Here is a 20,605-nt window from a genome sequence, read left to right as displayed (position 1 = left end):
ATCAGTGGAATTCCTTTTAACAACATGATTTAAGGAACGCAGTTTGCACCACGCTAATCGGTGTACATACGCTTCCATTGCTTATTAGCTACATTAGCCTCGTAGCTTCAGTCCAAAATTAAAGACACCAAATATACCTTGGCTGACTGACATACATTTGGGAGAAGAGGTAAAATAGAGTAAATTTGACTCTCACCAAACTATCGCTTTAACATTTATGAAGCTAGCAGCACGATTAGTGAGGAGACAAAGTGACACACTACATTCCAGTGCAGCTCTACTATTTAATCCAATTTGCATGTTAAAACCCCACAGGTTCCTTTACGGCATCGCAAACGTCTGCTTCTGCCCATCCCTCTGTCCGAGTCAGCCCAAGGTTCAGATAGAGGGATGCAGGACGGAGGAGGAGGGGTTATTCCTCCTTTTATGTACTCATCAGCTCATCTCATCTGTCGCTTCCCTTCTTTACGCTGGTCTAGACTGCCCAGAGCGCGTCTTTGGCCTAAAAAAAGAACAAAGCAGCAGGTTAAAAATAGAACTGAAACAGAGAGAGAGAGTAAAACCAGAAAGAAATTCCAACCAGCCATCAGAATAAAGAGAGATTAGCATATGATTTTGGTCCATCTCTCCACAGAAGAAAACAACTCGAAAGCCAAACGAACGTAACTAACAAAACAGACGTTCTGGATGAAATAGTAACAACAACAATTAGCTGGGTGAGTGTGTGGTCGGTGCTGAAGTGATCACAGTGTGTGTGTGTGACTGCTGTACAGCGTACAGTCATCACTGAACACTGTGTGTTGTGTGTTTTTTTTTAGATGCTGTGGTGTTTTAGGTTCCTACAGTTCTGAGTTTGTACACTGTGTGAATTTTACATTGTGACCTTGTGTGGATGCCGTAGTGTATGTACGCTTGCATGATGTACCGGAGCGTTTTGTCCGAGCTGCTTTGTCGGGCACTGGGCTGAGTGGAGCTTTTAAACTGGGCCTCCAGTCTGGAGTAAATGCCTCCTGCAAGCTGGACACACACAGACACACATAAGTATTTACATGTCAAAATGCCTTTTATACTGTAAATGTATGAGATTATGCTACAGCGTGTACAGTGTATACACTGTAGAGGAGTGTTTTTAAATCCTGCTCCTGCTGACCCCCAGCGCTGCACTGTCAGTAGTCTTTAATTTAACATGCCTGATTCACCTTATCATTGGATTATATATACTATGGGTCACCAGGAGCAGGATTAGGAAAAACTGTTATAGAGTTACACTATTCTGTAGCATATATGGTGTATATATTATGTGCATTATATATGGTCACTCTGTAAACTATACTACAATATATACAGTGTATATATATATATATATATACACACACTAACACACCACCACCACATCAGTGTTACTGCAGTGCTGAGAATGATCCACCACCTAATAGTACCTAAGGGTCCATACAGGTCCTGACCACTGAAGAACAGGGTAAAAGGGGGCTAACAAAGTATGCAGAGAAACAGATGGACTACAGTCTGTAACTGTAGAACTACAAAGTGCACCTATATAGTAAGTGGAGCTGATAAAATGGACAATGAGCGTAGAAACAAGGAGGTGGTCATAATATTATGCCTGATCTGTGTATATACTACATATAATGCTGTGGTAATATACGTACGCATATGTACTGTATGCACTATATACAGTATACTGTTATGCTATCCACATTACTATAATAAATACGGTTGTATGTAAAAGTTTGGGCGACCTGGTCAAATTTCTGCACATCTTAATACATGATTACTGTTTATTTGTTGAATTTCACATATTGGCGAATAAAATAAAACATAAAACATGGCCTGTGCAAAAGTCATTTTATATTTTCTGTTTCATTTCATCTCAGTGTGTTAAACTACACAGTGTATGCTTTATACAGTATATTGTTGTACTATATACTATACGCCACACTGGCCAACTGTTTCTCTCCTCCACTCATTCACACATTGAAAGCAGTTCTCTACCTCTTTAGTGTCCTTTGACTTGTTCTGTTCCAAATCACCAAAGCGCATTCTGGTAAGATGACCCATGATCTCCACCATTCTCCTCTGGTCTGGACAGAGAGTGTGTGTGAGGGAAAAAGAGTGAGAGAGAGAGCAGAAGATACACCACACCTGCATATACAACATGTATATGAATATACAGAGTCTTGGTAAACACAGCAGATGGTGTGATGGCACAGATACGTTTTGCTGCTCTACCACACCTGGCTGAGTTTGGTAATTAGCTAATGAGCTGAATCACAGCAAGTAAAGTAGGGGAGACAGTTAACTGTACATTCCACTGAATGAAATACACAGATAATGATGGAAAGCAGGGCTGTGAGTGCAAACCTTCCTCCCTCTGAGCGTCCTGATTAAACCTCAAAGAGCGACTGCTGTCCCATTTACTCTTCTGCACGCTCACTCTGGATAAGAGAGAGAGAGAGAGAGAGAGACAGAGAGAGTGCATATATATCCACTGTTTACTTAGTTACACCTTCCCTCAGTGCTTAATAGCAAGCTGTTCATAATATATACTGTATAGCATCACTGCTAATATACATTATATGTCCAAAAGTTTGTAGACAGCAGTGTTTCTTCTGAAATGAAGGGTGGTAATAGTGAGTTTGTGCTGCAGTGATAGCCTCTACTCTTCTGGGAAGGCTTTACACTAGATGTGGAACATTGCTGTGAAGATTTGATTGAGCATTAGTGAGGTCAGGTACTGATGTTTGATGGTCAGTTTTGGATCACTACAACTCATCCCAAAGGCACTGGATGGAGCTCCATCACTCCAGAGAACACAGTTCCACCACTCCTCAGCCTAATGCTGGGGGGCTTTACACCCCTCTAGACCATGGTCAGCGTTAGCCATGGTGATCCTAAGCTCAGACTTAAGCAGATCAATGGTTTTCTATGGACATTGTACAAGCCTGTATCCGCAGTAGGTGCACCTTAAAGCAGCTGAATTCACTTAGTAAAAGGCCTGTCTGGATCTTTTGGACAGATAGTGTATAATCTTAATAATATGGATGGATGCAAAGGCAAAACGTTACATATAATCAGTAAAAAGCTACAAAAAATAGTCATTTGAAAGTAAGAAAAAGTAGCTGTGTGCACTTAAAGAGCAGACAGCAGAAGGACGTACGTGAAAGGGGTGGAGTCCCTCGAAGTAGCCTTTAAAAAGAGGATGAATACAGTGAGTGAGGAGAACATCACAGTCCAGCATGTGAAGAAAACGAAGCAGTAAGCTGACACACCTTGTCTGCAGATCTCTCCTTGCGCTGTATGCTGGGGGAGGACACTTGTCTTTTCAAAGGCTTCCCTGATTTTCTTGCCTTCTTTGGAGCTGCGGAAAAAAACCCAAAGGTCGACCGTAAAGGGCCATGTGCTACGTTTTTCTTGCCTTTTATTTTTTCCCTGAAGGATAGATATACAGTTTGTGTGATTTTATGTACCAAAAATAGTCATAATTCTTGAATCACCGTTTTCCTAATCTCTATCACTTAGACTTAAACAGGCTGTTTTTGTTACAGCGCTATTCAGACTGAGATATATAGATTAACTCAGAGCTGAAGCACTAACTTCAGTGTGAGTGGGTGGGGCTAAAGTGCTGAATTCATTCAAAATGGGCCCTTTTTTGCAGCCTAGTTTCCATACATAGACTGAATAGACTGGTTGGTGAATGGTGTGTTTTGAAAATAACTTACAATAACAATAACAAAATAACAAACAGTATTTTAATTAAAAAAAGATTTGGTTTTCCATAATATGGGCCCTGTAAAAGGTACATTTTACTTTTTTTTTTTCCAGAGGGTTAGTTTATCCCTTAGAATGGGTCTTGGTTTCTCTCAGTGTTTCGTCCTCTCCATTGGCGATGCTCCTGGGGCCTCGGACCCAGATTATTCTGTTGTAAAAGTGCTACATGAATAAACTTGGGCTTGATTTGACTAAATGACCTCTGGTCTAATTGGCTGCCCTACATTTTGTACCTCATTCGAAAAACTGGAAAAGGGGAACCAACTTTTTGAACTGAAATTCTCATGGAGTTGGGAAGAAATAAACATTTTTGGATGTGTGGATCCTGTGGAAGACTGCAGTGATCCATTTGGAACAGCACAACATTTAATCATTTTCCAAAATCCTTCAGTTGAATAACTCTACACACTCTATGGACTGTCTGCAGGAACAACACTCCACATCACTTCAGCGACAATGGGCGGGGCTAAACCTATGTGCTGAGCGGTGAGTGAGCAGCAAGTTTTGAAACTTTAACAATGTTGACATTCTACTTTAATCTCTTTCATTTTCATTTTCATTTTTTCCCTCTGATCAAGGCCCTTTAACAAGTGCACATCCATTAATGATAAACACCTGCCACCATCTGGCCAAAAAGAGTCACTGCGTCTGAAAGATTAATTCTATAATAGAAATCCTCTGCTTTACCTTGTTTCTTTGAAGCGTCTTCTTCATCCCCAACTTCATCTTCTGTGACCTCTGACCCCGTGGTGTACTCCTCGTCCTCAGACAGCAGAGACTGTTGCCGCTGGGAAAGGTCAAAGCGCATTGAGAACTCTGATGCATACAATGAAAACATCAGTTAATTTAAAATATAGCATTAAATGCTCATACTCACCAGTCACTTTATCAGATACACCTACAGATGCCCTTTGTAGGATTACAGTAACAGACTACTGACCATCTACTGCAGCCCATTTAATCAGCCCCCTTTTACCCTGTTCTTCAATGGAAAGGGACCACCATTAGACCACCACAGACCAGATATTATCTGGGTGCTGGACCATTATCAGCACAGCAGTGATACCAACATGGCAGTGGTATGTTCATGTGTGTTGCGCTGGTATGACTGTATCAGGTACAGCAGTGCAGCTGGAGTTTAAACACTGTGTCCACTCTCTGTCCACTCTATTAGACAGTCCTACTTTGATGTAAAACTAGAGACTGGAATTTTTCCATGTACAATTTATGTTAGTCATTCTCTAGCCCTTCATCAGTGGTCAGTTTCTGACCACTGAGCCACTGCTGTGTCTGATATAGTCGCATGCAAATGTTTGGGCACTCCTTTTTTTTTGGTATTTTTTCAGAATTTTCTCCCAAATTTAGGCATGTCCATTTCCACCCACTAGCTAGGCCTCCTCCAATCACACAATACTTCCAGTGCTGAGAGGACGAAGGCTAGCACATGCTTCCTCCGAGTCACGTGAAGCGCCACCACAACTTTTTCGGATCTGCCACTAACACAACAACACTGAGCAGTTCAACACGCTTGGAGGAGAACACTAACTGTTCTATTATCTCAGCTAACAGATGCCCACATTGCATTGCACTGAGTGAAGGGGTGCGGTGAAGACCACTCTACCCACCCAGAGAGAGAGAGGGAGGACACTTGTGTTCTCTGAGACAGCTGCACCATTTGGAAGCCCTCAAATTCCATGTTTTGTTGATTTTCTCAGTGAACACATCCTCTACAGAGAACACACTTTTGCACATTTAACACTCAATTATTTTTTATTTGCTGAATTTAACATAAATAAAAAATGAAATTTGACTTGTGCAAAGGTTATGGCATTTTTATATTTTATTTTTTCCAGCATGTTAAGCTCAGCAAATAGATAGAAATTGTCCACTAAAATGTACAGAAAATTGCCACATTTAAAGTCTGTGTAAAGCAGAAATAAATACGTGGTCCGAGTTTGTCACACCACAGAAAAATGTGTTATTAACCACCCAGCCAAAATTAAATTATTTAAAAATCAGCAAGTATATAAAATTAAGTTTCAAGGTGCAGCCCCTCTTCAGCTTTGCATTCGCCAGAATGTTACTGCTGCACCATTTAAGGTGGAACGGGAAAATTTAAATAAGCTGGCGAACAGGATTTCGACTTCGGCTTCATACTAACATTAGCATATCCAATAGCTCTTTAGGTTGGGCAGCAAAGCCTCTCTTAGATTAAAATGAAGCCGCTAGCAGCGCTTCAGCTAACAAACACACAGAATTCACTTTCATTTCAGTGCAGCCTCTCTTAAGTGTCAAATACCACTACGACCTTTTCCAACAAGTATGTGTTTAGAAACAAATCTCTGAATTTCCTTTATACAGACTTATTCTCACTTAGAAAACGAACAAAATGTAAATTCATTGGATGTTCAAACTTTTACATATGACTGTACACTCAAACCAGCACCACCCACACCACCACATCAGTGTCACTTCTGTGCTGAAAGCGGTTCACTACTTAATTACAGTTAGATATGGTCAGTGATGGTCCCATGGTGGTCCTTTCCATTGTTGGACGAGTTAAACGGAGGCTGATCATTTGTGCGTCAATAGAGCTACAGTCAGTAACCATAAGCGCAAAATGCACCAATAGGGTAGGTGTTTCTGATAAAATGGCCAGTGATTCTGAGTAATTCAGGTGGTGTTTCTGTTATTTCGGACACCTCTGTTTTGTGGGGTGTATTGAGAGTGTGTGTGTGTGTGTGTGTGTGTGTTCTCACCAGTTGGAGACTCCAGTTCTTCAGCAGTGAAAACTGAAACAGATTGGATGGTGAGAGACACATGTTAAGAGCTTTTCTAAATGAGGCATTCAAGAGAATCTGATATTTTGTGCATCTGAAGCTCATAAACAAACAAAAAAACACCTAAGAGGCAAAGATTAGCCTCTGACGACAATCCTGACACTTAAGAAGTTTTTTGATTTGTTTTGGATTTTTCAATGGAAACAATTAAAGGTGCAGTATACAATCTCAATTCAATACACTGTTAAATTCAGCAAATTTCTCCTCTAGCTCTCCGTTCTGTGGGCACACTGGAAAAAAAATCTGACATTTGTACACAGCCCTGGATCTGTAAATGGGAAACAAACAAAGTGCCACAGACCGACAACACAACATCATTCCAACCAATCAGCGACAGGGGCTGCCTGTGCTCATGCAGGGGGAAGGAGAGGGGCTACGTGCTGAATTCCACTCAGTTAAGAACGAGCGGTTCATTAAGAACGAGAGGTTGCTGAGAAACAGACAAAGACGAGAAGATCTGAAGAACTAAGATTCAGAAAGAAGTGCTTAGAACAGCTGAGGGCGTTTCAGCAGTGAAGAGATAACGGTGAGGCGAGAGCTGGGGCTGAATTTGGCTTCTTATTTGCATTTTCCCATTCCACCTTAAATGGCACAGCAGTTCTATTCTGGTGCCTGAGGCATCAGAATGTAACTGCTCTACCATTTAAGGTGGAACGGGAAAATTGGAGCAAGAAGCTGGTGAATAAGAAGCTAATTTCAGCTTCAAGAGTTGAAAGGCATGAAAAGGGATGTGGAGGCTGCTCTTTTCTGCTAGACAGGTGGGCGATATTAACTTATTTTCGCTGTATCACAGAACCAACAGGTCAGTATTGTTTTGTCTCTTTTGCTAATGTTTGTTATAGCTAATCCCAGCTGGTTAGCTTTGCAGCGGCAATTGTAGTGACAGTTTGCTAACCCACAACCTAGCTAATGTTAGCTGCATTACTTGCTGTGTCGTTGTTCACTCTAACGTTCTATGGAGATATTTGTCCGTACAATGTTTGCGAATTGATTTATAGCCACAAAGATAAAAAAAAAACAATTTTGCCAGCCCAGCGTCGTTCGCCTTGGCTATGCACGTCCATAAATTTGGAGGGGCGGAGCTTCTGAAGGACCACAGAAGGGAGGGGTGTGTTTGTTTTGCTGTTGAGTTTAAATATCAACAATCATTCTCCAGAATCGTATACTGTCCCTCCTCAATTTAAAATACCAAACCATTGTTTGTCCATATGGGACTGGCGACCTGTCCAGGGTGTATCCTGCCTTCCGCCCAATGACAGCTGGGATAGGCTCCAGCACCCCCTGAGACCCAGAAGGATAAGCGGTTTAGATGATGTATGTATGTATGTTAGTATGTTTGTCCATATGGGTGCTGCAGGTGAGTAAATTAACTCCTAAGCGACTAGATCAGCTACATAGCATGCTTGTTATCATCAGCATGTGATGAAATTCAGGATCTGCATAATGGGTGTGTTTACATGCACTTAATAATCTGATAACTGCTGAAAATCACATTTTGTCAGTAATCTGATCTACGCATTAACATGCTCTTGAGCAATCAGATAATGGGGTCTCCAGGTTTACATGAGTGAGGCAGTAATTGGATTTCTGCTTTACAACCAGCCAATAAACTCACAGAAGAAGATATGATGTAAACGTAACATAAAACTCAAACTTCATGCTGTAAACATTGTGCCATTTTACCGGAAAATAAGAACAAACATCATCAAGAAAATAAGGAATATTTAAATCCTTCATTTTGTCAAGTATGTATTTGGTTTCAGCCTCACTGCAAAAGTGTTTTGCTGCGTCTCACTGCAACACTGCTCACTTATTTCTGGTACCACGGTCAGTTTCACACAGGCGCAGACTGAGAAATCCGAAAGAAATCAGAGTAAGAGTTCCGATGCCTTGAGAAATCTAATTACTGAGCTAAAATCCAGCCTATTTATCAGATTTCTTAATAAGATTTCAACACCTTACTCTGATCGGAGTGTGCTCTTTATAAGACCAACAATCAGATAACTGCAGAAATCTGATTATGATCGGATTATTGCACTCAATGTTATATGCAAATAACCTTTAGAAATAACAAATAATATGTGAAAATAAGGAAAATAAATGAAATGAAATAATGCAGGAGACTGACTGCTGTGACTTCTCCGCTTCTCTGAATGTTCAGGACTCCCGGCTCTACGTCGCAGTCCTGTGTTTGCTCGCCCCCTGCAGGTGACTCCGCAGAACTGTGCCAAAACACACACCACAAGTGTCAAAACACAATGTGCATTCAAAGTTAATGCCAAGCTCAGTGAGTCATACTGCAGGAGAAGGCTAAAAATGCTTTTGACCTCATAAATATTGCTATTTTTATTAGATGCTACAGCAGTAACTGAAAGAGAACCTGCTCTAAAGAACGCAGTGTTTTTAGAGGATGATGCTGACCTGTCTGCAGTCTGTGTGCTTATAACACACACAGCGTCTCTGTGAAGCAGCAGGTCGTTCAGTATTCTGGTCTGCACAGAGTTCACGTTATCTCCACAGTCCCCACCGTCCAGCATGCTGACCACATGATCCCTGACCTTACAGCCCTGCGGGGACAGAACATAATACATGCCTTTAAAAGATTGAGTAGAATTCCTGTCCAACTCTGTTTGACTACTGAATCCTTTCTATTCCTACACAAGTCTATGCTGTTCTAGCTAACTCTACTCAGTACTCTACCAGACACTTTTATCATACACTCTTAAAAAGATGGTTCTTCAAGGGTTCTTTAGTAAAGACAAGGATTCTATATGGAACCATGAACACTCAAAGAATCATTTACATGCTTCTACTGTAACAAGCTTGACATCATAACAACTTCAGAACCTTTTTTGTTTGGTACCACACATACCATCAGTCCGAAGAACCCTTTCACCATGCAAAGAACCATTTAAGTGTTCATGGTTCCATATAGAACCACTGTCTTTACTCAAGAACCCTTGAAGAACCATCTTTTTTAAGAGTGTAGTTGTATGAACCTAACTAATCTTGGGCATAGCTGTTCCACCCAATCCAGGGCATGGCATGTTCTAGCTAAGCCTGGGCAAGGTTACAGAGTTCCATGTCGTTCTAGCTCTAACCCTTAACACTGTTATACAGTTCTATCTCAGCCTAGGTGTAGTTTATTCTAGCAAAACATGGGCATGATTCTAGCTCTGTAATGTTCTAGCTCCCCCTGGGCATGGTTACCCAGCTTATCTAGTTCATTGTTGTATAGTCCTATATGGTTCTAGTTCACCCAGGGCATTATTATACAGTTTTATAAAGTTCTTGCTTACACTGAACATGGTTATACAGCTCTGTAAGGTTCTAGCTTACCCTGGGCATGGTTATACAGTCCTATACAGTTCTAGGTCTCTCTGGGAATGGTAATGCAATTTAGTAGGTCCTAGCTTACCCACAACATGGTTCTACAGGTCTAAATGGTTCTAGCTAGCCCTGGAAATCATGATATACAGATCTATATGGTTCTAGTTTGCCCTCAGTATGGTTCTGTTCTGTGTGGTTCTAGCTCACCCTGGGTATGGTTATACAGTTCTACACAGTTCTAGCTCAACCTGGGCACAGTTATACAGTTTTATAAGTTTCTAGCTTACTCTGTGCACAGTTATACAGTTCTATACAGTTCTAGGTCTCTCTGGGAATGGTAATGCAATTCAGTAGGTCCTAGCTTACCCACAACATGGTTCTACAGGTCTAAATGGTTCTAGCTAACTCTGAGAATCATGATATACAGATCTATATGGTTCTAGCTTGCCCTCAGTATGGTTCTACAGTTCTGTGCGGTTCTAGCTCACCCTGGGTATGGCGGCAGGGTCGAAGCGAAGAGCCCTCTGTTTGCAGCAGGGATAAAGCCCAGCACCGTGCCAGCTGCGATCAGCACCCACACCCGGGTACACCACGGCCTCCGGGTGATACCTGCACTGAGACAACTCGCTGCACAGGAACACCTGCAGATAACACACACAAAGAGTTCTACCACGGAACCCCTGCAGCAGGTGCCACACTGACAGCCGAGGGTGAAGGAGTGTTCACCTGTTTACAGCGAGAGCAGGTGAGGAAGTTAATGGTGCCCCAGATCCTCCAGTAAACCAGCACCCAGGACTTCAGCTCCTCATACAGGCCGTTCAGAAAGTCATGGACGTCCCAGCCTTTATGTCTGAGAGGAGAAGTCCACAGCTGTCAATACACACTTAAAAATGGGTTCTTTAATAAAGAAAAATGGTTCTATATAGAACCATGAACACTTACAGAACCCTTTGCATGATTAAAGCGTTCTTTGCCTCATAAAAGGGTTCTACAGACTGATGGAGAATGTACTGTAGATGGTTCTATGTAGAAGCTTTTTGAAAATGGTTCAATATAGCACCAAAAAGGGAACCATAGGTTCTATATAGAACCATATATAGCACATTCTCCATCAATCTGAAAACCCTTTCACCATGCATAGATCCATTTAAGCATGACATGGTTCTAAACAGAGTAGAATGAGAGTCAGGCTGTGTTCTGCGATGAGCCCAGGTGAGATCGAATGGCTTTCACCGCACTGTGATGTGCTGTGTGAGTACCGGCTGTGTGTGTAGACGATGTTGCCTTGAGAGTCAATGTTAATTTTGCCCGGAACACAAGAGATCTTCCTTTCAGTGTCTTTGGTCAGAAGCTTAAGGCAAAGACCACACCTGGAGAGAGAGAGAGAATGAGGAGAGAGGGAGTGAGGAGAGAGAGTGAGGAGAGAGAGAGAAAGACAGATAGAGAGAGAAAGAGAGAGAGAGAGTGAGAGAGAGAGAGAGAGAGAGAGAGAGAGAGAGAGAGAGACAGAAAGACAGAGGGAGAGAACGAGAGAGAGGGAGTGAGAGAGAGAGAATGAGGAGAGAGAGAAAGACAGAGAGAGAGAGCAAGAAGAGAGAGAGAGAGAGAGAGACAGAGACAGAGTTTTGCTTTTATCAGCCTTTATCTTTTACACTTACTGCCTGCTGTCTATTTGTAGACGTGTATTAATTTATATGTAGCATCAAAACTACACTGCATAATTGGAGAAGGTTTTCTCATGAGAGCAGAGTGAACTCAGATGTTATGTTATATAAAAAGTGTCTGACCTGTAGAGCGTAGCAGCGTTTCCTGGAGAGTCAGGATTTTCATAGTCAGGATCAAAAAGCTTCTCAATCTTCTTCTGGAACAACTTACTGGAAACAAAAGACGCAAAAAAAAACAAAAGAAATCACATTTTAACCCTTTACAGGGTCTGGATGTGGTTCCTTAGTCCCTTTACAACAGAGAATCACTTACTGAATAATTCATAGTAGTTACTGCATAATTTAATAGTAGAAACTGAATAATTCATATTATTAAACGGATAGTTCCGCTCCTAAAATCTGCATTCAAAGCTGTCGTAAAATCCATGATACACCGCCTATGACCGCCTCACAACAACTGAACTCTGTATTACTGCGCAACAGCACGAAAACACCTTGTGCTGTTAATGGAATAATCTCTGACTGTAATGCTGCTCGCATGGACCACCAAGTGGACTGATGAAGAAAGAACCTGTTTTTGTTTAAACTGAAGGAACTAGAGACTTATGTCCTTAACCAGAACTAGGCTGGTCAGCTAGCTAACAGGCTAAAAGAGCCAACAGCCTAAACAACTCCATCATTAATATCACAGGCTTTAATTAAAGCACTTACGGTATGATTAACTGTAAAACGGCAGTATAGAAGACTAAAAATGTTACTTGAATGTCTTACACACTTCAAATGTTTGTGTTTCAGTCAGAAGTCACGTCAAACCCAGGCTGAATCCCAAACGGCTCAGTACTTCCTAAATAGTGTGCTAGCTTTGAAAGTTTCTCGCCTCTACAGACAAACAGTGCATCATTTATTGAGTGTGGAGTCCCAAATGACTATCTCTTAGCTGTATTTTGCACTGTTGGGCTGCAGGATCCAGTATTTAAATTCCTACGTAGTGCACTATGTAGGGAGCAGGGAGCCTGAATGAATGAATTACTGAATAATTTAATAGCAGATACTGAATTCTTCATAGTAATTACTGAATAATTCATAGTAGTTACTCAATAATTCAAAGTAGATACTGAATAATTTAATAGCAGATACTGAATTATTCATAGTAGTTACTGAATAATTCATAGTGGTTACTGAATAAATTATAGTAGTTACTGAAAAATTCAAGGTAGATACTGAATAATTCATAGTAGATACTGAATAATTCATAGTAGTTATTGAATAATTCATAGTAGATACTGAATAATTCATAGTAGTTATTGAATAATTCATAGTAGTTACTGAATAATTCATAGTAGTTACTGAATAATTAATAGTAATTACTCAATAACTTACAGTAGTTACTGAATAATATGTAAAAATACTGAATAATTCATAGCAGTCACTGAATAATTCATACTAGATACTGAATAATTCATAGAAGATACTCAATAATTAATAGCAGTTACTGACCTTTTGAACTTGTCCTTCTTGTCCTTGATGTCGTCGGCCTGGTTGTGTGTGAAGAGCAGAGCGATGCGGCTGGCCAGGTTGCTGTTGATGCAGCTCATGTTGCACGGTGTGGCCACGATGGCGCTCATATGCTTGTGACAGTACTGGACACACTCCTCTACCTGAAGGTCAGAGAGTCCAGCACAGCATTTACAGCCCTGAGCTTCGGCTGATGGACTCAGCTTGCCCTGCCCTGAGTGGGATCTGACCCAAAACAAGGTCACTGGTCTATGAATCCAGCTTCACTGCTGCCCACCCTGAAATTCATGATTGCAACTGATACCCCGACAATGAGGCCAATGCTTAATGGCTGCACCATTTGAGGGCTAAAACATGCTAATGTTGCTAAGGGTAAGCAAAATCAATAGGGACCAGTTAGCACTACTGTCTACTCGCTACTATCTCTGATTCAGTGTTAGCTACATTTGCGCCCATGGAAAAATGTTTTGCGCCCCTGGACGAATGTTTTGGATGATGTTTTGTTGATTTTGTAAGCAAAAATAGTTGAACATGTCCTCTACAGAGAACACACTTCTGCACATTTTAATGCACAATTACAGTTTATTTGCTTAATTTAACTTATTGGGAAAAAAAAACTTTTATATTTTATGTTTTTTTTTCCAAAATGTTAAACTCCGCAATTAAAATTTGCAGAAAATGTCATATTTCACTGTGTTCTCTGTAGAGAATGTGATGACTTCTTTTTACTTAGAAAATCAACAAATCATGGAACTTGACCAGGGTGTTCAAACTTTTGCATATAACTCTGCAACTCCAGGTGCAACTATAAGCATAACACTGGCCATGCAGCATGCTCTGACCACACCACACAGATACCCAGCACTATATGTACCTACATATTCACACTCACTACAGCACACAGGTCAGGCTCCAGTCTTCATGGGCCAAAACTCTGCAGGCTTCAGCACCCTGCCTCATTAAACACACCTGATTCAGCTCATCAGCTAATTGGCAAGGCCTTCGTGAACTGAATTCAGAGTGTTATATGAGGGTAAACGCTAACATCCACAGCACTTTGGCCCGGAAGGTCACCAGTCTGACATGCCTGCACTGACATACCCAGTAGTATCTATAGTGTACTAAAGTATCCACACTTAAGTCTTCAAATCCTCACTTAAAGCCCCAACCAGGAACAACCAGCAGCCTACTTTTTTCAGGCTACAGTGAGAACAGCAATAATGCCCCCATTAAAACCCACTGTATGTACGTTTGCCTTGCTCTCTGTAAGAATGAACTGTGTTGACAGAGGCACAATTCGTGGTTGAAGCTTTAAGTATTCACACTAACACATGCTTACTAAAGTATGCACACTTACTAAAGTATCCATCTTCAAGAACTCGGATGAGATCAGGATAGAGATGACATTGCTGGGCTCTGAAACCAAACACCAAACACGACACGGCATGACCAAACCACATCACAAACAGCCAAAACAACCACACGCCAACATTCACCACCACACATAAAGAAAAAGCTCATCATTCAGACATGTCCATCATCAGGCACCCACAACATCAAACATTTCAGCAGTAGGGCAGCAACAAGTAGTTTCCAAGAAAGGAAAATTTTCCAGATTATGGAAAAACATTGATACATTGTATAATTCAAAACAAAAGAGCTTTATAGCGTTCAAATGATTGGAATACATACAGTAAACGAATAATGTTTATGATCCACACAGTCATTCTGACAGACTGTAATACACTTTAGGAAGTGTAGGGGGCGATATGACTTCTATTGTTTCATTTAAAAAGCGCTCTATAATGTTCATATGATCCACACAGTCATTCTGACAGACTCTAATACACTACAGAAAGTGTAGGGGGCGATATGGCTTCTACTGTTGTTTCATTTAAAAAGCGCTCTATAATGTTCACATGATCCACACAGTCATTCTGACAGACTGTAATACACTACAGAAAGTGTAGGGGGCGATATGGCTTCTACTGTTGTTTCATTTAAAAAGCGCTCTATAATGTCCATATGATCCACAAAGTCATTCTGACAGACGGTAATACACTACAGGATGTGTAGGGGGCGATATGGCTTCTATTGTTTCATTTAAAAGTGCTCTGTAATGTTCATATGATCCACACAGTCATTCTGACAGACTGTAGATTATTATAGATTAATAATCAATTAATTAATCATAATAACCGTTAGTTGCAGCCCTACTCAGCAAACACACAAGGCAAATGACTCAGCAAACATTCGCCATAATGAGTCCAGCATAACTGACCTAGTTTGGGTTTTTCCACATGTTTTCCCAGTTCGTGGTCAGCAGAGTTTCTCTTGACATAGTTCATGAGCCAGTCAAATATCTGGACGTCACAGTGGACCGAGATGTCCACCTCCTCCCAGCGCTGAGCATCCACTGACAGATACTCTGCAAAATAGCGCATCTCCCTCACCAGCAGGTCGCGTGGACATGAGAAATCCTGCTTCAGGTTCTTCGCTTCGTCACACACATGGATCACCATGGTAGGACTGAGGAGCACGACCAAAGAGCAACAGTTAATGCAGTGGTGAACTGTGATTAGTGCTGGGCCTTCAGTTCGGCCCATAAATGTCAAAGCCCAGTCACGCCAAGACCTCTCAAATTTCTGCTAGCACCTCCATGGGATTCTAGCAGTATTCTAGCACTGAGCTAACAGCAATTCACCTGAACATTTCTTTTGGCCATTTTAGATTAAACACAGCTATTTGAAGCTTGTAACAGACAGTACCATATATCTGAGAGTCCTGGCACAGAGCTGCCGTCACTGTTTTCCACTCCTAACAACTAACCGGAACACTGATTAGTTAACACAGAAGACTACGACTCGTATTTACAGTCTGTGACATATCTAGAACTTCCAGAAGATCTAGTCCAGGGGTCGGCAAAATGCAGCTCTTTTACTGCCCTGTTAATTAGATGTTTAGGTAAAAATAAAATAATCCTCCTTTGCAGCAAAATAAAGCTCTGCTGATCATCCAAACACAGTTTAAACAGTGAATGGTCTTAAATGTTGGAGCTAATGTAGAACTGCTAATTCACCAACTTTTGACCCTGAAGATCATAGCTGGTCACCATAGCAACGCAGTCAGCTGACAAAATGGCAAAGAGAAACATTTAAGACGAACCTTGATAATTTGGAGATGAACAGGAGATGAATTTTGGAGATGAATAAGATGGAACAGGAAAATTCAAACAGGAAGCTGGTGAATGAGAAGCGACTTCAACCTCGTAAAAAGTCAAACGTTGAGAGACATTTTACAAGAAACTGTTCTACTTTGGAATGAAAAGTTTCCTGCTGGAGATGCGAGAAAAGTGGCTATAGCTGAGCTAAAGCTTGAAGCAGAGCAAAGTAAGTCTGTGTTTATGTTTGTATTATATTGTTTAACCTATACCAGCACATCAGTACATACTGAGACACATTTACAGACAAGATGGTAAAATGGCCATAAAATGTTGTGACTCCCAAGGTGGTTTGGTTTTTGCTGAAAGGACAAAATGGCTCTTCTTAACATTTGGGTTGCCGAACTCCGAGCTAGAGTGATGTTTTTTGTAAATCAAAGCATGATTGCTTGATTTCACTGTCAGTAGCTAATTATGTTAGAGGCTAATCTGAAATGTTAGGACTTCAGTCCAGCTCTTGAAGTCCTAACCAATGGGAGAGCTAACTTGCCTGTGTACCTAGATAATACAGGAAAAAAATTCTGATTGGACAATTTTCTGTTGAGTGTTTAAAGTTTTTGCCAAAAAAATATATTTTTTTATTTCACAGAAATCATTAGGCCTAGAATTCCCTAAGAGTGAGTTAATGAATGCCGGAACATGTTATGAACGGATGTAGCACCTTTTTCCTCCATCCTCCTTTTCTCGCTCCTCGGTGGCCGCTGTGCTCTCATTCTCAGCACCGGCTCCTCTAACGGCAGGGCTCACACTCAGGCCTGAGGACGAACACAGTCCACTTTAATACTTCTACAAACAAGTTCGGACTGATTTTTCACATTCATATATGTAGTAAGTTTCTTTTACACTGGAAAAATTGGTGTTTTTAACTTAAAAATTTAAAAACTTTAACTGAAAAACAAAGTTAAAACTTACAGTTAAACTATAAACTTAAAACTTAAACTTTTAAAGTTTTAACATTTTAAACTCTAACTTAAAAAAACCTGCGATTTCCCTTCAGGATCAATAAAGTTCTATCAATCTATCATTTTTAAACACCTCAGTGTTCCTGCTGGACTGAGAACAGTCCCCTAACCAAAAATATAAAGCCAACAGCATCCAGCGACCACTGATGAACAACGTCCTGACCATTGAAGAGCAGGGTGGACAGGTACTTATCATCCACCATTTAATGAACACAGTGTTTTTGAATACACCATTGTAATAATGTTGATCAAGTCTTGCCCCTTTGACTCACTTGACACTGAGAGCGTGCTCTGATTGGTCCGTGGTTCCCCCGTGTCCCCAGTAATGTCCAATAGGGTGGACCTGATGTAAGCGGACAACGGTTCAGATGGAGAGCTGCTGGCTGCGGTCAGTGCGTTACACTGCTCGTCCACTAGGGGGAAACTCCCGGTGCTCTTCAGCTCATCGAACCTGCGTGCACACTATTCACAAACGAGAACAACAGAATGTAAATTGAATGAAAATGTGATTTGTTAATTAATTATACGCAGCTTTCTTCATATCAAATTAATCCTGTACAGTTTACACAATAAAGGAGAGCATATAAATGAAATGCTTTAATTCAGGTTGACATACTTGGTTTTGGATATTAGACAAATTTCAACTGAAATGATTTCATCAGTGTTACTGAGGAACAAACATGGTTCAACTGATGGACCTTCAAAATAGGCAAAAGTTGCATTTTAAGGTAGCTGTGAAAAAATTATTAAAAATATATGAGAAAAACGCTGCTATGGTGGCTCATGTTCCACACAGACACACAAAAGTAAATAAAACTCAGTGTTCCAGGTGGCTGCTACTGCTGTGCTCTGTTATGTGACGTAGCCCACGATTATAGATAACAGTGTAATACAGTGTCAAAAACCACATAAACAAGTCTGTTTAAGATTATTTCACAACTCTCCACAGTCTGAGGTGAGTGTGTGATGATTTAGGTCTGCAGTTAGCACCATGCTAATTGAATATAAGCTTCTAATACTTGTTAGTAAGACCTTAGCCTCGTGCCTCCAGTGTAAAACAAACCTAAGATACCAAACGTGTTTGAACTATATTTGGCGGAAGGGGAAATTGTGTAAACTGTGTATCAATTATTCCTTTAGCTATTATGACAGAAATGGCAAAACTCAGTTCTTAATTACCTCTTTCGGTGTGAAGCCAGGAACGAGACGGGCAACGCTGTCCCAGTTGATTGGCTGTGGCATTCCCCATAGTGAACTCAGCACCATGTCCAGGACCAAGAGGTTATTGTCATACGGGAAATTATTGTTGACAGAACAAAGACGATTCATTATCTGGAACAGTATTTACATGGGGATTAATCAGCATGAACAGCCAGGACCACAACTCATGACATGTGATAAAAGAGAAGAACACTGTCATTCACTTTATTAGAAACCCCGACATTCAGCATGCACTCATTGGCCACTTGATTAGAAACCCCTACCTCCTACTGCTTCTAACTAGCTACTTTATTAGAAACACCCCCTTGTACTTCCGCTCATTGGCCACTTTATTAGAAACACCCCCTTGTACTTCCGCTCATTGGCCACTTTATTAGAAACATCTACCTTGTACTTCCACTCACTGGCCACTTTATTAGAAACATCTACCTTGTACTTCCACTCACTGGCCACTTTATTAGAAACATCTACCTTGTACTTCCACTCACTGGCCACTTTATTAGAAACATCTACCTTGTCCTTCCACTCACTGGCCACTTTATTAGAAACATCTACCTTGTACTTCCACTCACTGGCCACTTTATAGAAACATCTACCTTGTCCTTCCACTCTCTGGCCCCTTGATTAGAAACACCTACCTTATAGGTTCACCAAGCAGGTGTACAGTTACAGTTACTGTAGTCCATCTGTTGCTGCACAGTTTATCATGATCATTAGTCTGACCACAGGGCCGCTGTTGTCCAGATATTATGTGGGTGGTGGTCCAATCTCAGCACAGCAGCGACACTGACATGGCAGTGTGTTTGGTGCTGGTACGAGTGTATCAGACACAGCATAACAGTGTTGCTGGGGTTTTTTTACACACGTCAGTGTCACTGCTGGGTTGAGAGTGGACCGTCCACCCAAAATATACAGACAGGATATCTGTGCATCTACAGATCAGGTATAAGTCTACACCAGTAAAGTGGAGCTACAAAGAAGGGGTTTCGAAAAAGTGGCCAGGGAGTGCATGTTCTTCAGAGCTGCAATCATTCTGTGGACCACAGTTTCAGCCAGTCACAAAATGGAAAGTCAAAGTCATTTCTGCAGCATAGTGGGCTGTGTCCCCATCAGCGTTGGGCAAAATACTTTGAAAAAGTAGTGATGGCTGAATACTGAACACACTGTTCAGTAATGCATAAAAAATAACATATTGTATTATAAATATGTATTTATATATAGTCACTTTGGTTTATCAGTCTACTCAGGCTTTAGGAACCTCAGTGTTTGTAAAAAGCCATTTATTGAGTTCTTCTTTACACAGAGTGAGTTTAGAATAGCTAATAAACAAGTATTTGTGGTGTTTCTTTTAAAGATGGTAAATATTTTTTTTTAATTTAGTAGGTAAGCATTTCTACAAATGTAAAAAGTAACTGTATTCTGAAAACCACCTTTACAAAATGTAACTTGTACTTAATACAGATACTTTATTCTACTAATTTCTGTATTCTGATGAATATATTTTCCCCAATACTTCTATTCCATTACATCCCAGCTCTGGTCCACATACATCACCCTAACTTCAGCCTTCCCAGTGCACAGCTCTGGAGCTGGAAAACAAACTCTGCAGTGCAGGTGGAGAACACTGCGGTAGCCTGTAATGATATATGATATTTGATGGCCATCAGAAACAGGCTGCAGCGAACAATACCCTGCAAATACAACAAGGCTGGCTTCCTTTTCCAGGATCCCCGTTCCACTTTAACTGCTGCAGCCGGGTAAACGGGTAAATTCGAACAAAAAGCTGGTGAATCATTAGGTAATATCAGTCACTTACATTAGTTCGTCCTTCTGTGACCCTTCTGTAGCGATGATGTTACTCTCTGGTCCAGGCTGGCTGAGTCAATAGCGTTATTGATCAGTGATCACAAACGGTTTAAGGGCCTAACGCGCTAAAAGTCGATTCATGTTTGACACACAGCCGTGTTTTGTCTCCATTCCCTTGTTTTCAGTGCCTGTAACCGTCTGTGTGCTGTTTAAAGCTATATTAACGGTTTAATCCGCTGATGTTCGGGCTGCTGGTTCGTT

General features: G+C 41.0%; 1 protein-coding gene across 1 annotated transcript; it reads right to left on the bottom strand.

Moving 5' to 3' along the window:
• Positions 1-20,605, bottom strand: kiaa1841 (KIAA1841 ortholog). Its single transcript, XM_036593358.1, has 21 exons — positions 20,355-20,605; positions 18,497-18,649; positions 17,590-17,779; positions 17,017-17,110; positions 15,417-15,664; positions 14,493-14,551; positions 13,118-13,278; positions 11,744-11,830; positions 11,216-11,326; positions 10,683-10,806; positions 10,445-10,597; positions 9,048-9,193; positions 8,755-8,848; positions 6,546-6,578; positions 4,474-4,573; positions 3,288-3,376; positions 3,176-3,204; positions 2,380-2,453; positions 2,011-2,099; positions 926-1,017; positions 1-502 (listed from the first exon to the last, which is right to left on the bottom strand). The coding sequence occupies exons 2-21, from the start codon at positions 18,644-18,646 to the stop codon at positions 466-468; spliced, it is 2,160 nt and encodes a 719-aa protein (XP_036449251.1). The 5' UTR covers positions 18,647-18,649; positions 20,355-20,605; the 3' UTR covers positions 1-465.

The sequence above is a fragment of the Colossoma macropomum genome, unplaced genomic scaffold, assembly GCF_904425465.1.
Source record: "Colossoma macropomum unplaced genomic scaffold, Colossoma_macropomum, whole genome shotgun sequence".
Lineage (NCBI taxonomy): Eukaryota > Metazoa > Chordata > Actinopteri > Characiformes > Serrasalmidae > Colossoma > Colossoma macropomum.
The sequence above is the reverse complement of the archived record's forward strand: the minus strand, read 5'-3'. Positions and strand labels throughout refer to the sequence as shown.

Excerpts from the sequence above, each read along its gene's own strand:
- kiaa1841 (XM_036593358.1), bottom strand. The coding sequence starts at position 18,646 with ATGAATCGTCTTTGTTCTGTCAACAATAATTTCCCGTATGACAATAAC. Across the intron at positions 10,598-10,682 it reads CCTGCTCTCGCTGTAAACAG|GTGTTCCTGTGCAGCGAGTT; the intron begins GTGAACACTCCT and ends TGTTATCTGCAG. Across the intron at positions 3,205-3,287 it reads AGGAGAGATCTGCAGACAAG|GCTACTTCGAGGGACTCCAC; the intron begins GTGTGTCAGCTT and ends CTCTTTTTAAAG.